Source organism: Labrus bergylta, chromosome 18, assembly GCF_963930695.1.
Source record: "Labrus bergylta chromosome 18, fLabBer1.1, whole genome shotgun sequence".
Lineage (NCBI taxonomy): Eukaryota > Metazoa > Chordata > Actinopteri > Labriformes > Labridae > Labrus > Labrus bergylta.
Genome location: NC_089212.1, coordinates 16,216,854 through 16,236,489, shown reverse-complemented (window position 1 = coordinate 16,236,489; position 19,636 = coordinate 16,216,854). Strand labels below are relative to the sequence as shown.

At 39.2% G+C, this 19,636-nt stretch overlaps 1 protein-coding gene across 1 annotated transcript; it reads right to left on the bottom strand.

Annotated features, from left to right (window-relative positions):
- Window positions 1–1,669: 1,669 nt before the first annotated feature.
- On the bottom strand, window positions 1,670–19,225 carry plpp2a (phospholipid phosphatase 2a). Its single transcript, XM_020650163.3, has 6 exons — window positions 18,940–19,225; window positions 6,260–6,411; window positions 5,884–6,146; window positions 4,993–5,050; window positions 3,723–3,899; window positions 1,670–2,522 (listed from the first exon to the last, which is right to left on the bottom strand). Exons 1-6 carry the CDS (start codon window positions 18,998–19,000, stop codon window positions 2,373–2,375), a joined length of 861 nt encoding a protein of 286 aa, XP_020505819.1. The 5' UTR covers window positions 19,001–19,225; the 3' UTR covers window positions 1,670–2,372.
- Window positions 19,226–19,636: the final 411 nt, after the last annotated feature.

Genomic DNA, 19,636 nt, shown 5'->3' with positions numbered 1-19,636 from the left:
GCCTGATAAAAAAAGAACTTTCAGTTAGTCATCTCTCTGGTTCTTGAAGAAATCATTTGTGGTATGAGGGTTGACTCAGATACAGTTTAGCATTTCAAGGGCAGAAATTCATTTGTGTGTCACAGTGTGATTAAAAACCAAGCGTCAGTAAATTCTTTTGATGAGTAATATCTCACAAGTTGAGTCACTACCTTAAGAACTTCTGTTCACCTGATCAATATTTCTTTTAGAGCCCGAACGATTAACCAGCCAATCGTCCGATATTAGCATGTCCAGTTTCTATCAGTATTGGCTAAATTTATTGCTGATATGAACGGATATTCCTAGATTTATTCACCAGTCAAATAGCATTGAAGTTGAGTTTCACTGTATTACACTAGCAGTTCTCTCTCACCAACAGTTAGCTATATGGATTAAATGGATATCTTTTCCACAAGTGTACGGAAACTACATTTAAGGGGATAAACGCCATACATGTGTTCCTCTATATCTGTCTATCGCTACCATTTGAAGATAAATCTAAGAAAGATATCGGCATCAAATTTTTCTCTCTCCCCAATATCGATATCGGTATCTGCCCCAAAAATCTCATAATGGTCAGGCCCTAATTTTATAGAGACGCAATGGACACCCAATACTATGTTGTTCGAAAGGTATAAAAGAACCCGGAGAATAATCACATTTTATTTCCTTTCTCCCCAGTTCAACACAGTGTTTTAGTGTCTTTCAGCGCCATGTTTTGTTTTTTGGACCAAACTTTGTTTAAGATGACCCCCCGGCTTTTGTCCACTCCTAGCTGGAAAGGTTTTTCCAACCAACTCTACCTTTTACAGTAACACCAAATAAAACATTACAGAGAAAAAGTTAGCCACTATTAGCTAGTGAACTTAGTGGGTTTTTAATAGCTAAGAGAGCCGGATTAATCTCTCAGGAGTAAGTGGACACTAAAATAGTTTATTTACTTTTGTACATCAGGTGGATACAAACATGAATCAAAATGAACCCTTAAAGATGAGCAGTAAATAAACAAGGCCTTTAGATAATATTCGTTGTAAATGTGAACAGATATTTCCTGATTTTAAAGCACCTCGTACGTATCATCAAACAGCCTCATTCCTTTTAGCGCTGAGGAATCCCACAAGCATCAGCAGCAGGTCCAGACATGAACCCTGCGTCAGTGTGTTGTGCTCTTGTTTTCACAGAGAACACAGCGTGGAAATAGGTCACTGAAAACGAAAACGTCTTAAATATCAGAATTCTTTCCACTAAACAACGTCTTTACATTTCTTTTCTTTTTTTAATGGCTGCTGAAGTTAAGTAAGCACTCAGATGACATGCTGGCTAGTATTGAGGAGAAATTACATGAAACAAGGCGGAGGGGGGGAAATTATTACATTATGTGGCGTTGCATAATAGATTACACAAAGGTTTTTTTGTAAGGAGGAGAGGAAGAGGTCCAGGAATGTGTGTTGGGGTTTGTGTCAGTCAGACTTGAAATTTCTCCACACTTGATACAAAAACCTCAAAAAAAATGCTTAAAAGGGATAAACATAATCGTTCCATTTTCAACGATTAGTTGAATGAAATTGATCATAAACAGAAGATGTCAAATTTCCAGAACTTTGTCGCCAGCTCAAAAAGTTGCACTTTAACATCACAGCAAAAAAAACAAGGCTACACAATTTATTTGATACAGTAGTTACAGACATGATAAAAATGTTAGTACTATACATATTCATGTATATCATTAAAGCAATCCATCATCATTACACATGCACATCTTTTAAGGAAAGTAAAAATACAGACACATGCAGAGAAAAACAACATGGCGGATATACTTTAGCTCCAGTGTCTTTGAGACATTCAGCCTCGAAAAAGGTTTTTGTCACTCCAGCCAATGACACAAAGAAATCTTTGGTTGGTGTTTTTATTTTATTTACAGATCTCTTTAGCAGGCTTTGCTTTCACTTTTCAGTTTAACTCACAGCATCAAATCTGAAACTCTTTTCAAACCACAGATTTAAAAAAGAAAAAAAAAAAAAAAATCATAAAATAGATATAATTGTAGACAACATGCTACACATGTACTCTAAAAAAACACACAACAAAATCACTCACATATTTTGGCATCACACGCCCTGACTAAAAAAGACACAGAGACGTTGGAGCTTCTGTTCCAACAGGTTTTGGGAATCTGAACGTTTTCATAGCTGTAAAACTTGTGGGGAGAAGGTCTCGTCAGGATCACCAGGTAGTGGTTTTTGCCGTTTTGTGTTTGTTGAAGTTGTCTGTACAAGTCACAGTTCTTTGGTAAGGAGCTGCTGCTAGATAGTGGAGGTTAGTAAAAAAAAAAGCAGCTGTGCGTGAGGAGCTCATACAGGTCCAGAGTAGCTGTAGTGGTTTCCGTGCTGCGAGTCGGGAGGCTGCGGGCTCGGTTTGCGCTCCAGGTGTTCAACCTCTGCCGTGTCTTGTCGTGTGCAGCGAGGGGGGCGATTTTTGAAGAAGTCGGACGCATATCGAACCTGAAAAGGACAGAAGAAGAAAAGTGAAAGTCAGTGGAGAGAAAATTAAAAGTATTTACAGCGCGCACCGGACTAATTTACAAATAAACGTATAAAAAACTAAGTGCAACATCTTTTTTAAAAACACAGATGAGATGGAAAAGATGACACATTTTTTTCATTGCTTCTCCATCCAAGAGGGACAATGAAAGTCAAGAAAAACTTCTACATTGAATTGTATCATAGCCCTCTGTTACGTTCTACCGCAGCCAAGTTAAAGATTAGTCATATGGCACATTTTTTAAAACAACCTCAGTTGACCGAAGTGCTGTACATGTCTTAAAGCTAAATCAAAAACAACATATACGAATAAAATGATGAATAAAAACACATATTAGAGCAGGATAAAATGTCATAATATCAAGCTCAACTTGTACAAAGGTGAGAGAGGTGAGTCTTAAAAGGATTTAACATTTTCAATAAAAAGAGCAGTTCTGCTATTAAACTGTAGATCGTCCACAGACTGGGAGCAGCAGAGGCGCCGGTTGTCAACAGGCAAGGCAGGCAACTGCTAGGGGCCCCAGGCCACTTAGGGCCCCCCCCCCCTTTAAAGCACAGCAGTAAATCAGATGGCGCAAATTTTGCAATGACAGTAGGAGACCTCCCTAGTGGGGCCCCATCCGACAGCAGTCACACTCATTGCCCTGCTCAGCATGTTAATTGTTGTGTGGGAATTCATGGGAGACAATGGACTTATTAACCGTTCGCTTCTGCACTGTTTGTGAGTCGTTCATTAGGTCTTCATACCGGTAAGTCATGTTTCATGATATTCACAAATTCCACTTTCCCACCGTTACTAACCCCTTTCGCTGTTGGAGACGACTTCCTGCTGCTAAACCAAAACATTTTGGACATCATGAAATCATTTGTGGTATTGAGGGTTGGTAATTTCAAATGACTCAGCTGCTAGTGAGCGTTTTGAGGGAGTCATCCTATTACGAGATCACACGGAGTCAAAGTGTAAAGCATTCCCTTTGGATTACTAACAGTTTACAGGAAGAACAGCTCATAATAAGAACATCCTACAAGACACACTAAGACCTAAGTTTGAAAAAATTAACAACTGCAACATAACCTTTGAAAAGTCAAAGAGCTTCAGAAACCAGGACTAGGATTTGTCCTTACGCAGCTATCATCACATAAAATGTTACGGACACTCACAGTGAGCACAGCGATGAGCGCCCCCTGCAGCAGACCCACGAGCACGTCGCTCCAGTGATGTTTGTAGTCAGACACTCGTGTGTATCCAACATAGAGAGAAAACGCCACCAGGAAGAACTGGATGGTCGGACGGACCAGTCGTGTCCACTTCCCCTGCATCCGGGCCTGAACATAAAACTGCAAACACACAACAACACATCCATGTTTAAGATCAACTGGTATCTAAAGTCTCTGCTTTGACAAAAAGCTTTCAAATGATTGTGTATACATTTAGTGTTTATATACAGTATGAGCAAATAGTTAAGACACTTAGGGGCTTAGCAGTCCGATACAAAGTTTTTCTATTGTCATCTCAGATAAAATAATAATAATAACATTATTCATATTGCACCTTTAAAATCACAGGTTAACAAAGTGCTTTGACAGCAAAAGCATAAAAATGTATGTTTTTGTTTTGTATGTTCTCACACAAAGAAATTCAAGCTTTATTCATACATAACCACGACAGGTTTCATTTTTTCTTCAAATTTACTAAACAAAACATAAAATGAGTCTAGATGAGATCAAAATGTGTTTTTTCCCCACTTATTAGTAAGAGACACATTAAAGATCTGTGGGGGCGCCGGTAGCCTAGCCTCTTGAGGCTTTAGTCCTCAAAGCGGGCGGCCCGGGTTCAAATCTATCTACTGTCCTGTCTCTACAATAAAAGGCATAAAAAGCCCCAAAATAAATCTTTAAAAAAAGAAAAAAAAAAGACATCTGTAAATGTATTATAAGAGAAATAGTTCTGAGGTAAACAGTCACTGTTTAAATGTATTTCTTTTATGAGACATATCTGGAACAGTATTGATATTACAATAAACCAACACTGATGTAGAATTGAACTGTACTTTTGTGGGCAATCATACAAACTAGCAGTAATGACAACATGTCTCACCTTTATAGGATTTTTTTTCTCTCTTTTAAAGGAACAGAGACACTCCTCCACAAAGAGCAGGGAGGTCAGGTACAGAACAGAAATAAAACTGAGGATTCTATAAAGTTTTATATAACTGGAGCGATCATGTTCCGACTATTGTTCAGTGTGTCTTATTACAACAATGATGTTTTCAAACATCAGCTCAGCCCCCCCGCCCCCACACACACCCACACCCACACACACTCACACACACACTCCTGTTTTCAGTAACTTGTGGGTGTTTTTGGTAAACACGGCATTTCACAGACACAGAACGTCTCACACAACAACGATAACTAACCACATACTCACCGACAGAAAGAGCATGCAATACATCCCAAAGGACGAGTGGCCCGAATAGAATGATAACCTGAGGAGAGAAAACAGCAGCAGGACATGGGTCATTTTTTTTTGTTTATAAAGAATGGTGATAAGTTATCAAGGATAACTCAAATCTATTCATCAGTTTCTTGATCACTTTCAATGAGATTCCTTTTAAATGATCTATAATTAAGATTCATTATCTATATTGTATCAATAAGGGAACACATAATTCCAACAAAGGGGATTGCTATAACCTCACCATGAAGATAAGTCATGTCCTGAGCTCCAAAACTGAGCCAGCCTGAGCCAAACTTAACATGTTAAATATTCATTGTGAATTGAGTATTTGGTGCTCATTCTTGAATGTGAAAACTTTCTTTTTTTCTACACATCATTTCACTTCATACTTTATGTTTTGGGGCATTGACTATAAGTCAAAGTTAAGTATAAATTAAAACAGCACTTGAGCAACTTGGCTTTGTGCCAAAAATGTGGACAACTCTATAAAACAATTTTACAACAGGGCCAGATGATGTTCTCTGTACATTTTGCTCAGAATAAAGTGTATCAAAAAATGAAAATATCTGCTGTTCTATTCTGATTGAAAAGAAAGCACATTTGATGTTCTTGGGCTTTTGTTTGTTAGTTAATCAACATGACTTGAGCTCTGGGAATTTATCATTTTACATTTATTATTTTTATCTTTACATTTTTTCATTTCAAAAAGTTTAGTGACAATAAAACATTTTGTACTCAACCAAAAGCACTGCTAAAAGTTAAAAATGTATGTATGTGAATGTAAAATATGACCTAAATATAAAAATATGACCTGATTTACAAACTTAAGACAGAGAGGGGCAGCATGTTCAGCACTCTCACCTTGATTCAGTCACATTGCGAGGGTTGCCAGTACAGTTGATATGCAGCATGTATCCGTTACAGCTGACTGGATTGCAAACGGATAAGAAGTTTGGACGGGGTCGACCGATAGTGAACTTGGCCAGGTCGGTCAGTGATTGGCTGACGGCTGCTCCAAAAAGGAAGGTGCCCACCACCTTGTAAAGAGCGGACAAGTACTGGTTGAACTGGGAGTTGGAGTGCAGACGCTTTGTGTGCACGAGGTAGGCCTCTCCTGTAGTGATCTGTGGAACAGACAGAGCAGACATCATGAAGGCTTTTTTTTTTTTTTTTTTTTTTTTTTTTTTAAATAGATATTTTCAGCGTGCAACAAAGATGCTCAGATGTTTTGACTCACAATGACAATGGAGCAGATGATGGTGACGGCAGCCATGCCTCCATGGGAGATGGTGTCTCTCCTGTAGGGGTAGCTGATGCTTTCATCATCGCAGTAGATTCCTCTTTGGTACGGAGAGAACATCAGAGTCAGGATGGCAGAGGGCAGAGCAGCTGGAGGAGGAAGAAACAACACGTATTCTCCTTATTATGAGTGCAAATTACAATCTACTGAAATTTGCTATAGAAAGCTGTGCAGTCACTTTCGTTTGTCAGTTTTTAACTTGAGAACACTGGAATATACAGTATATGTTTACATTTATTAATCTATACAACATCAAATTTAAAGACAGTGACTGAATACTTTTTAAAGATCTATTTAATTCAAGTAGCTAAGTGAAAATCTACAAGTGCCCTGCTTGGAACTTGAAAAAGAAAAAAAATTGCTCAACAGTGCTCGATCCCTTTCATTATTTATTTATACTTTGTTTCCTTTTTTATATTGAAATGCACTATTGGGAAACTCCCTGCACCAGGAGAGGTTATCAGATGGGTAAAGGGTGGGGCGCAGATGGCCTGGCGGTTACGTCGCACCTCATGTACAGAGGCTATAGCCCTCAAAGCAGACGGCCCAGGTTCAAGTCGGACCTGTTGCTCCTTTCCCTGCACGTCTTCCACACTCCCTCACGCGCCAATTTCCTGCTCTATCCACTGTCCTATCAAAATGATGGCTAAAAGTTCAAAAAATAAATCTTAGAATAAGGGGTAAAAACAAGTGCGCATTTACAGTCTGCTACTTTACTTTGAACTTTTAAAATGAAGTAAAAGAAAAGTCACAAAAAAGGCCTAGTTTGCCGTGTCTTCTGCAGAAATTCAACAAACGACTCCTTCATCTGCGTTGAAAACTAAACTAATTTGTTCATGATTCAAAATGTGTGAACAAACAGGACTACAAACACAACATACAGCAGATAATCAAGACTTAATACGTTGACTGACACTGAAAACAATACCTAAAAAGAAAATGTATAGTGCTCTAAAAAGAAAAAATAATTGTATCACTCAAGTAGAGCTTCTGTAATTGGTGCATTGGAACAGTTCTACTGAAATCTTTGGTAGCCACACTGCTGTTTGTGTCAGAGGTCGATCCTGAGAGCAGCTTTGAGCCTTCAGCCGAGCGATGACATGTGAACCAAAACACAATGAGGAGCAGCTCAGGAAACAGCTAAAAACACACTGATTGACCAAACTTTTGACTTTGGACAGAAGGTTTGACTCCGCCAAGTAAATTAACATGTCATCGATGGAGCTCAATGGGAACAATTTCACCTCTACAGGTCACTCTGTATTGATTGTCTTTCTGTCACTATGGAAACACGCAGGACAGGACAGGACTGGACAGACATGACCTTTAACATCAGGGTGCTGTTGACACTGAAGGTCCTGGGAGCTGAGGATTGAACTGAAACACAGTCTCACACACTCCAGTATTTATAAATCTGTCATGACGAATAGTTTCTGTATGTTTGACAGTGAGAACATTTGGTGTCATAGTTTTGCTCCAAATGCAAACAAAAAGAGTCAGAGCAGCACATAAAGCTGTCTCTTAAATCCAAACAGGGACAATAGTCCAATCTGGAGGGCTGATGTCATGAACCCTCTAAACTGCAACTCTTAGAGTGTCTTCCTGTTTTCAAGAATGCCTCAGCGAGCTGCAGAATTTGACAAGAGCGAGGAATGGATGGAGCTTTGTTTTTGAAAGCTGGAGCTGTAAATTAAGTGGGTAATGCCATAAAAGAGGCTCTCTACTAACAACTTGCTTCCTTCCTAAAGAGTGTGTCGCTGTGCTCTGACAAGCAGCAGTGAATGAAAGCACATGAAGACACACAGAAAGGAAACCATGATTCAAACAGGTCATGTCAGGAAGGTAATTCTAATGTGATTTCAAGTTATTGTCTTCAGGTATAGAGTGCAAATTAAATCTGAGGTCATGTGGCAAGTGTGGGTTATTTCAAAGGAGACAGGTTACATATTAAGCTCCTTTTCAACAACTTTAAATAAGTCTCAGTGGTCACAAACATGTCTGGGAAGTTTCTTGCTAAAAGTCCACTCTGATCCTGTATGTTAGCATGCCAATAAACCCCGATATTTCCAACCTGATCAGAACAGGCTGTTTCTGTGTCCGTAGCTTTAAATGCAAATGAGATGGGTTTGCCCACGCCCCTCTCTGGAAGGGCTGTTTGGGCTTTCATGCACCATGCCCTATTGTTTATGGTGAGAAGGCAGACTCAGAGGGCAGAACAAACAACTAGCTGTGGGAGTGTCCCCAACCTGGGGGAGGGGTTACTGCCCTTAGTGATGTCACAAAGGGAAAATCTGCACACGGCCTGTTTAAGCACACGATTTTTAAAAAAGTGGAGCAGGTAAAAGACATGATTGGGGGGTTTGTAGACTGACTCAGCACACATATCATAGTGTGTTTTGCATAATATGTGACCTTTGAAAATGTAAACAAGAAAAGAAGGATCTGAAAATATGGAGCATAACTCTAAAAGGAGAATTGATGGTTTTCATTTCATGCAAATAAATACTCTTTTAGCTGCTAAAACTTTTGTTTTAAGCATTTTATATAATATTTTTTTATTTAAAAAAAAAGGTATTTGTGAAGGTTCCGGAAATAAGAGGAAAAAATAAAATGATGGTTTGCCCTATCCTTTAAGTGTTTTTATGTCATCTATAAGAACAGCAGAAACAATTAGTAAACACAACACTTACAGTGTTTTACCACAGTTAGTGCTATTTGGACAAAGAGATGAGTGTTTAGGCTTCAACTGATGCCAGGAGGAGAAATGTAGGTTAATTTGGTAACATACATTGGCAATGGAATAACATATCACTAATTTAGACTTGTGTTTCTGGCCACCCAATTAATCTCTTTCAATACAGTGTTTCTGTTCATGCATGGCAGTCTCTTTGTTTCTCTGTTTTAAAGATGGACTGTCTCTTTAAGGAGCTATCAGTCTGACACACCCACCAGTTTATGCCACTACACACTGCCTAAGGAGCACACACACAGGCTGCAAAGTGTAATGTTGAAAAAAAGAGCAATTATTACAAGTGCTTCTAATGATCTTGATGAAAAGCTGTTTCATCATTAAAGAGAATGTATTGAGATGAAGGGGCGCCCTCCCTCTGCTCTTCACATCTCAGAGTTCATTATTCCAGCAGGTCAAGCGTAATCTCAGTTCCTCTTTGAAGTCAGCTCCAACCATTGTTTATTCTGAAGGGTGCAAGGATAACATTTAGATAAGAGACTGTCGGCTACGTACTGCCAGGGTGGATGTGAGACTGGACAGAGTTGGGCAATGGCCACACACGCACACACACATACACATACACATACACATACACACACTCCTAAGCTCATTTAACAACAGATTCAGTCAGGAAGTCAATTCCACTTTGTATCAAACATGCTTCAACAGCCTCTGGGAGCCGAGCCATCTGAGAGCTTCTATAATCAGAGAGGGACTGACTGTTTTTATCTGCTCTATTATTATAGAGGGCCTGGTATGTTTTTAAAGGCCAGCTCTGGTGGGGCAGCTTACCCTCCCCTGAGGCTGGGTCGAGCTGAGGGGAGAAACAAATTTACTTAAAAAAAAAAATCCCAACAACTGTATTCCTCCTTTTTAGAAATAAAATTATTGTAGGACTTAAAGGAGACAACTTTCTGCATTTTTATTATTTGTTTAATTTACATTAAGGTGTATTACTACTTTATAAAGCATCACATCTATTTATTACTTGTTCAATGTTGTATACACTTTGGTAAATGTTTCCTCATTACAGGACTATTAACCCTTTGACTTCCACACTAAGAAATGCATTTGCAAAAAATTGTTTGTTGGTAAAATTGTGTTCCTGCCTCTTCATTAAGCAACATTTCAGGTTATATTTTTCAGATTACCCAATCAGGAAGCAGATATGCAGGTCAACCAGCTGGTTGATTTGCCTGTTTAGGGTTACTTTGGGCATGAATGGATAATTAATTTTATTTAACAAATTGAATGAGTAGCAATGGTTAGAAAACGTGAACAAAATAAGAAATGAGTGACTTGAGCCAGGCCGTTTGCGTAGACTGGCAACTCAACCGAGCGGTTGACCATGTTTTCTGAGGAATCGTAGATATTTTTTTGTCAAATGTCCTTCCTTCAACTAAAATATGATTGTTAGAGGGTCTATAAATGATATGTGAAAATATTTTTTTTCTTTTACCCGGACGTTTGCTCTTGCAGCGCCAAGTCACTCCCGGTATTTTCCACAGTTTAAAGACAATGATAATTATGTACAGCGGCGCCAACCATTGGACATAATCAGGGTAGCATACTCTATTCAATGAGGTGAATGAGGATAAACAGCCAAAGACAGGTTTTCAGAGTTTTAAATACAGCAATATGGCAGCGGAAAAAAGGTCAACCGCGTGGTTACAATGCAAGTCAAAGGGTTAAGAAGAAAATTACTGAATGAACTTGTTTTAAATTCCTTGAAGTCTTATTAAAATATGAAAGTGATAACTTTCAATATTACAAGACAAAGTTGGATTGTCTTTTGTTTTTCTTTGATTGCAGGGTCGTTCCATTTTAAGGTGCAGAAAAACAAAAAGCCGTCTTCCCGTATCATTGAGTTAGTAGCCTAAAAGCTAAAGTACTGAGAGCAGTTAGCTTAGCTTAAGCTAGCTAAGGGCAGTCAGCTTGCCTGGTTCTTCCCCAACTGCAAGATAAACATCTCAAACCCACCAATAAACACATTATGTTGTTATTATTGACAAACAAACTGACATTCAGAGTCATGTTGTCACAGTGAGGTTGACAGAAAACCCGAACACACTAACCTTAATAGAAATGTAGTGTAGCTTCTTCTAAAATGTCAATTGAATGTTTAAACTCTCTGTTTTGTAGAGAGGAAATGAACAAGGTACAATGTGCAGGTAACTGAACTTTAGAGGCTTCAGGTAGGTTAAAGGGAACTGAAGCTGGTTCCCATGAGTTTCTAATACTCAAGTTAAGGTTACAAATACCTTCCAGTGCTAAAGTCCATCAGTTAGCTAGCTACTAGTTGCTTTGTGGGTTAGAAGTTTTCTTTTATGATATAAAATGCAGTGACTTTAAAATGCTTATATCTCAGAAATAAAATGTCTGTCAAGAATTCTAACAGTAGCTATGAAAATATGTATTATGAAGTTTTATAATTTCAGAAAATGTTCTCAGCTTGTGCACTAGTTTTTCTTCCCTCAATTTTTCATCCATACCGTCCTCTTCATTTTTGTCTTCTAAAGATGTGAAAATACCTTAAGATGAAACTTCTATCTTCATCATCCACTGTACATTATTTTTGGGTGTTAAGAAATTGAGGTCAACTGAAGTTTTGTTAGTGCTTCTTTTGAGTAGCAAGATGTACCATCCTACTCTGACATTTTACATGTGGCTGTTGAGTTTTTTCCCCCACTCTATCACTTTCTTTACAAAAAAAAAACAAAACCTTTACAGCTTCAAACAATGTAGAAACCAGTTTCAGCCTGTCATTCAAAAGAGACACAAAATGTTTCTGCTGAGATTTTGTTTCATTAACATCCACAGGAGAGATTAAAAAAAAAGGGAAGAAGTGAAAGTATTGTTTTACGCTTTCACAATCTCTTCTGGCAAGAGCGAAGCGCTGAATCCACTTTGAGAAAATAAACATGATGGAATTTGGGATCAGACACAAGTACAACTTCCCCTTGACCTGTGACCCAGCGGGAAGTGGGAAGTGTTCCTGTTATTCAGCCCTGAAGATGAGTGGCCCAGGCCCTGAATAACCGAGGGGCAGTTAAGAAAAAGAAACAGAAAACCATGTTTTATGTTAACAACTGTTTGAGTTCTTTATGTCAAGTCTTAACAGGGGACTGTGAGATTTTAGGTTTCACTTTGGAGCCGTGCAGTTTGTAGGTTAACAGGTTTATTTGCAGCTGGTTTTTCTTCATCACACTAAGGTGCTCAGAAAACCAATATTTATTTTAAGATCTGTTTGGCTTATTTTGGCTCGCTCTAGGGTGCTCTATCCTTAGCTGTGATATTTCAACCCTGACTCATTAGTTTTTTGTAAAACCTTCATGTCTACAGTATATTGGTGCTCATTGTTCATCTTGATTTGGGGGGGTTATCTTCTTCTGAATTCAGGAAAACTGTTGTAGATGAAAGATCATTTCCTGTCAGTCTGGGGATTTTTTCTGGGAAAGTCCTGAGCGGTCCGGATGTTGAAAAAATGTTTAACTTCTTCAGAATCGGGTTTTATTGCCAAGGAATTTGACTTGGTGTATTGGTGCTAAACAATTAACAAGGAAATAACGCAGAACTAGCAACAATTTAAATAATACAGTATTAGAAGCTATTACAATATATAAAATAGAATTTTAAAATGTAAAATATAAAAATAAAAAGACACAAAATGTATAAAAAGGTGCAATGTAGGAGCTGTGCAGTGGACTATGAGAAAAAAAAAGTGTATGTAACCTACTCACAGAGTGCATGTAAGAAAATAAATGTTAAGTCCAGTGGGCGTTACTGTAACGCATAAAGAACAGTTCAGAATTTGCATTATTGTAAACAATGTTAAAGCAAATTGGAAAGTCTACAACTGGCTATCTTTAAATCAAATTAATCATTTAAAATCTGCAGGAGTTGATTTTATGTTTCTCATTAACTATTGAACTTGAATAAAGGAATATGGCACAGGTCTGGGGCTTATCATTAGGTATCAGTTGAAAGGTGGTTCTACATTTCTATGGGGCTAGGCTTTCTATTAGGTGATTGTTCTCTGTCTGTCAAGTGTCAACTTCCCATCATGTTCAAGCAGTCTACCATGAAAACACATTTCGCACCTCATTCTGCTTTCCCATGAAACCGTGATTTCTGGAGACACGTTATGAAACCACTGCAGACAATACATCTACTGAACACAGAGTCTACACACAGGAACACTTCCTACAATGCTGTGTATTACAAGAAGCAAGACCACTAAAACATAGACACACACACACACACCACTATGTTTCTCTGCAGCATCTCTCTTCCACTTTCACACAGGGATGTCAGGGAGCAGAAGTCAATACTTCCCACTTGACTTTGACACTTATTTGGCAGAGTGAGACTGTGTGTGTGTGTGTGTGTGTGTGTGTGTGAATTACACATTTGTTGGAGGATCTCAAACATGTCAGCAGAATGTTAAAATGGCACATAAATAATATTCTACAGAGAAAAACAACAACAGCTGTTGTCTGTCTCCTCTGCACACAAGCTTTATTTCAAAACTTGTTTCTAAAACACTTCCATTAACTCCTGAAGCTTTGAGTTGACCTGAGCAACTTCAGCTGTGTTCAGACTGACACAGACACACTTTCCTTTCCTCATTTCTGGTCTTCACCTCAAGATCAAATTAATATAGAGTCATCACTAACCCTTGAAAATGTCCTTTTTTACATATTCAGCTGACATGATTAGTCAACGACGTACATAGACAAATGTTTTCCTGACATATCCGCCGCCAGCACCGAGGGGCCACGCGGCCTCGGGTGCGGGGATCTCAAACCGGTAATGATCCTTCCACAGGTTCACCTACGGAAACCTTGTTGGTTTCCATTGGTTGTTGATTGATTTATTGTTCAAAGTAACTTTTTAACAGATACAAAGTTTAATCATTGTATTCGTACAGTTTAAGTCTTCATTCAACAGTATTTTGGTTTCAACTGCTTAGAGAAAAATACATATTAAGGTAAGGTATTACTTGGGGAATATTTCCTCTGACACTGTCTGGTGTCCCCTTTGTCGTATCTGTCATTTTCATTTAAATATGTTTACGCAGCCTAGAAAAAAATACAGAAAGACATATGGTGGGGCGCAAATGGCCTAGCGGTTAGGTCGCACCCATATACGGAGGCTATGGTGCTCCAAGCGGGTTCAGGTCTGGGCTTTGGCTCATTTCTCGCATGTCATTCCCCACTCTCCCCCTGGTTTCCTACTCTATCCACTGTCCTGTCAAATAAAAGGCAAACAAGTATGTCTTCAAAATATGTCTTCATAAAAGAAAGAATGAAAGAAATATGGTTATAAAAAAAATAGTAACATGGGACAAAGTATGAATTGTTCATGCTTAGAATAAACCATGCTAAAAAGGGTTCAATGTTAAAAACAAGGACAGTCACACTGGTAACATCTCAAGTGTGTTACATTGCAGATTTTCTCACTGATACAACAGTTCACTTAGTGCTGTGTGCAATTGGAAGTGTGTTGCTAAGGCTCACAAAATGGTCCACCTGAGGTCAACTAAGTGAAACAGGAATTTTCTGAACGGCTGGTTTGCTTTGAAGTTTTGGAGATTGCTGACATGTAACTCGAAGTTCACCTCCCTGACACTTAATTGTAGGAAAACAATTCTGGAAAAACCCACCAAATGGATACTCGAACAGTTAAACTGATTGAGCCATGCTGCTTCTTTGTGTGATTATCATTAGACTCTCGTTAGACTCCCAGAAGCAGATCAAAGTACCTGAACTGAAACAAAAAAGGGAGTAACCACAGTCATAAAAAGTAATGATTATTCTGAACATTAATCGTGAACTACTAACCCAGTGACCTCTTGTAGTTAAACGTGCTTAACAGCTGAGCTCGATCACACTGATAGGCACCCGGAAGACGTCAGCTCTTCTGTGTCTTATAATGTACAAACAGCTTCAACATGGAGACAGGCTGCGTTTAAACGCTGTCAAGGCTGAGAGAAATGGGAGTGGGAGTGTTTATCCCATGCATTTGTTTAACTCTTTAAAAAGGTAAACACCCGGGAAGAGAGGGTTTCACTAAACAGAATTGTTCAGCCTAAATGCTCTAATGTTTTCTTTCTTGCCTGTAGAATTTGAATCCCTGTCACATAAATGAAGCTCAGGAGATGTTTGCTCAGCTTAGCTCTAAGAGTTTAAGGGACACAATAAGCCTGGCTTTGTCAAAAGGGAGCAAAACCTTCTTATCGCATCACTAAAGCTCATCCAGTAACATCTAATATCTACACTCTGTGGGGTTTCATTGTGCGTTTCAAATTGGCTGCCAGCTCTGCTATGGCCAAGAAATAGTCCATCTTATAACCCCGTGAAATATGAATATGTAGTTCTTGCACTTTGATTTAGTTAAATCAAGTATTTAATGAAATAGAATGTGAAGCTTAATTGGATTTAGGGTCTTTTTTGAAATTTTTAAAGTGGTCTTGTGAACTCTTAAACAAACAGATCTGGTGATAAAACACCAAATAAAACTGTTTCACTTTTGTACACTGAAAGTTGAACTGATTCTATCTTTCGCTAACTTAATTCTCTTTTTCCAGAAGTGAGAGGGCTGAAATTCTCAATCTGTTTGAATGATGATGATGAATTATTTTCCAGTGATGGCCTTAGCTTATGGAAGGCCGATTATCTGCGTTTAACAGACAAAATCTGTGACACATGTGGGTTAAACTTAAATGACAAGATAATTGTCACAAAACATGATTTCAATCACTCACACATGATATTGCCTCAGAAAGAGACAGACACAAGCTGCAGAGAGTTCAAAGACAAGTGAAGAAGAACAAGGGGAAAAAAGATGAATAGAGCAGAGTGTTCTCATTAAAGTTCATTTTAAATATCTTGATAAATCCACTGAGATGCTCAATGTAACTTAAAGCTAAATGTCAGGACAGTGCAACAACAGGCGCTCTGTTCTGGGTGGCATCTGACTGTCAAAGCAAGATAAGGATGTGCAGTTTTTGCCTCTGTGTGTGTGTGTGTGTGTACACAGTTGCAAGTTGTATTGTATCTGCTGTGTGCACTTGTAACACATGATGGCAGGATGGAGGTTTGACTGCAGAGGGGAAGAGAGAAATAAAACACTGAGCAGAATCACAGATTGCTTACAATTTGGGCAGTCAGCACATTCCGGCCATATCACACACATACTCACACACACACACTATACATGCACACTCATTTTTAAATGGGGGACATCAAACTTGATCATAGTTTACCCTCCGCACACAGATTACAGTTATCGAGATAAAAACAAACAATAAGCAACCAGAGAGAGATGCAGCGATAAAAAGTAGGAAATTAAGAACCAGAAAAGGAGCAGACTTTTGTTCACAGATAGGACTGTTGTCGTAAACTGGCAATGTGAACTTGAGACAGATGCAGAGAAGGCAGCTCTTTTAATGTTCTTAGTGTCACATTTTGGGCTTGAAATGACTCTGGAGCTGGGAAGTTATTCATTTTAATAATTTATCAAGTAAACTACAGGATGATCTTAATATCTCCATTAAACTTTAAAGGTCCTCACATTGGGCCTTGAGGAACTTTGATGGAGTTTTCTCATTTCTTTTTATATCTTGCTAATATTTGGATGTTTTCTTTTTGGCAGCCTTCCTAGACAATTACCTTAAGCTGTGGTTTCAGTCATTTCGTAATCCTTTTTCTTTCTGAATTCAGAGCACTAGTCTTTCACCACTGTTTTCACTTTTGAAAGGCTGATGATTAACCCACAGATCCTGTAAACTATCACACCAGATGATAAATACTGGTGATGATGAACTTTTTCTTAGTCAGCTGAAGACACTGTCTACCGAGTAATAAGCCTTTTATCATCTTGTCTTTGATTTCATAACAATATGCTTTAATGTGAGACAGACTTAATATGTTGTGCCTGAGTTACTCTGACCTTCCAGAGAAGTCCCAAGACGTCGCAAGGAACCCTTAACTAACTCTGCTGTTCGACAGGGAAAAAACGTCTTCTTTCTATTTACTAAATCAGATAATATTCAGCAGATGTGTGCAGAAAACCTGTATAACGTTATTTCAGTTAACAGTACTGGAAATAGCGAAGATATGGCCTGAAAAACACGGACAAGAAATTTAAATTACAAAAAGGTATAGTGAGCATTTGCTGATACACACTATCGGAGCATTTATGGGGAAGGAGAAAACATCTTTAGAAATCCTTTCCATTCCTTTTCCCCTTAACTGGACTGACTTGGACAGTGGACTCCTCATAAGGAGTGCACATGCATGAACATACATTTGGAGTGTAGTGGGGGTTGAAGAGCAGAACGGTCATTATCTTACCTGCTTGACACTCACCAGATGGATAAATGACTGGATACACACACACACACACACACACACACACACACACACACACACACACACACACACACACACACACACACACACACACACAAATAGATTCCTATAGGAATTTCACCAAGCTGTTTTCCATCCCTAAAGCATCTACAGAAGGTTAACACATGCAGTGATAGATGAGCATCCTGGACACACTCTCTTCTTTCATCATCTAAACTACAACCTCCGTCGGCCTTGTGGTGAGAGAATGTGACACAAACAGCTGGAAGATGTCAATTCTCTTAATGGCTTTGTGTCTTCTCTGGAGTCCAAAGCAAGTCTGTACAAGACGATTTGTTCCCTTTACAGCGCGCACACAAGAGAGCCCACTTTCAACACACACATGCAAACACATGCACACACACACACACACACACACACACACACACACACACACACACACACACACACACACACACACACACACACACACACACACACACACACACACACACACACACACACACACACACACACACACACACACACACACACACACACACACACACACACACACACACACACACACACACACACACACACACACACACACACACACACACACACACACACACACACACACACACACACACACACACACACACACACACACACACACACACACACACACACACACACACACACACACACACACACACACACACACACACACACACACACACACACACACACACACACACACACCTGGGTCTCTAGTTTCCAAAACAGGATTCTAACTGTCACACAGAGAGATTCATTAACAATGGTCTTTGCTCTTACTTCCCCCCTCACCCTATGTTTAAAAAAACGAAAAGGCCAGGGGGTTGCAGAAAGAAAAATACGTAGAAAGCATGAATGCGGTCACAGAGCATGGAAATTATTCATCATGTAAGAAGAAAAAAAAGAGACAACATGGAGCGACATACATAACATACAAACACACACACACCAAATATGACCTACAGACTCCTAAAGCACTGATGGATTCATATTGTTTGCCCCTGCAGATCACCTCTGTGAAATCCAGATAGTGAGATAAGATAGTGTGTGTGTCTTGCCTTAACCCAAATGATTTCAGCCTTCATACTAACTATTGGGAAAGACTGTTTGGCCTGTTTGAACAAGATAGAGAGTACTGTCTTGTGATATTTCACTGCCCCTGGATGAGGTAAACGCTTCTCTAGCAGAAAATTTTGCAATTAACTTTTTATACAGATACCAACATTTCAACAGGTGTCAGTAACTTATTATGATCTTTGCATGAAGAGGCAAAATTGAATTAAAGGACTGAGCTTTAGACCATGTGTATTATGTGTCACCATCCTATTTTCCCCCCAAAATAGAGTTTTTAAACAATCTGGAGTCATATATCTTACATATTTACGCACACCAAAGCAGCCATACGGCCTTAAACCAACAATATGTTTTAAGCCATTTCAGGAGAGAAGAAGATAGCAGGGGTTAGCACTCACCAACAAAAACACAGAGAATATCCACCGCGATCAGGATCAGCTTCTTCCCTTTCTCCGTCATGTTTCCTCTGCTGCCGCTTCACTTTCATACATTAATCGCGTAATGGAAACAGGGCAGGTTTGAAAGCGCCTGGGGTAACTATGGAAAAAGTAGGCAACAATCAGGAGAGGTCGACCTGCTCGTTCTTCCGGCTCCGCTCCTCCGTGCAGTCTACCTGCCTGTCTACCTGCCTGTCCTCCTGTCTGTCTGTCTGTCTGACTGCACGCTGCGCTGTTCCAGGTGAGCAGCAGAGGACGCGTTGCGTTGCGCGGCCTGTCCCGCCTTTTACGCACAGGGGAGGGGGCGTATCTCCGCTCAAACATGGCTCTAGACACAAAGGATCAGGTTTTCCTGAAATTCTCGGTTTTCGAAGGCGGAAACAATTTATTTTCTTTCTTGGCCTACTTTCTCTTTCCCTGTTTTGCTCAATTTACCTTTTTAGCTACATTGAAGCAGCAATAAAACACACGTGTTTTGGCATGATTCAGTACTCAGGTCTCAGTCTGGTGAGCAAAACAAATATTGCCAGATAAAGAAGTTTGATTTCGTCACGGGATTAAAATAAACTAAAAGGTATCTTCACAGTTTGGTTTGGTAAACAGGTCTGCCTTTAAACTGGAAAGTAATCCCTGTTATGAAGCCAAAGTCACAATTTAG

What these genes read in the sequence shown, in the direction of transcription:
- plpp2a (XM_020650163.3), bottom strand. Translation starts at nt 19,000, where the DNA reads ATGACGGAGAAAGGGAAGAAGCTGATCCTGATCGCGGTGGATATTCTC. An exon ending in ATTGCATGCTCTTTCTGTCG is followed by an intron (nt 3,900 to 4,992) that starts GTGAGTATGTGG and finishes GTGTGTTTGCAG; the next exon opens with TTTTATGTTCAGGCCCGGAT. An exon ending in CGCTCATCGCTGTGCTCACT is followed by an intron (nt 2,523 to 3,722) that starts GTGAGTGTCCGT and finishes TGTCCTTTTCAG; the next exon opens with GTTCGATATGCGTCCGACTT.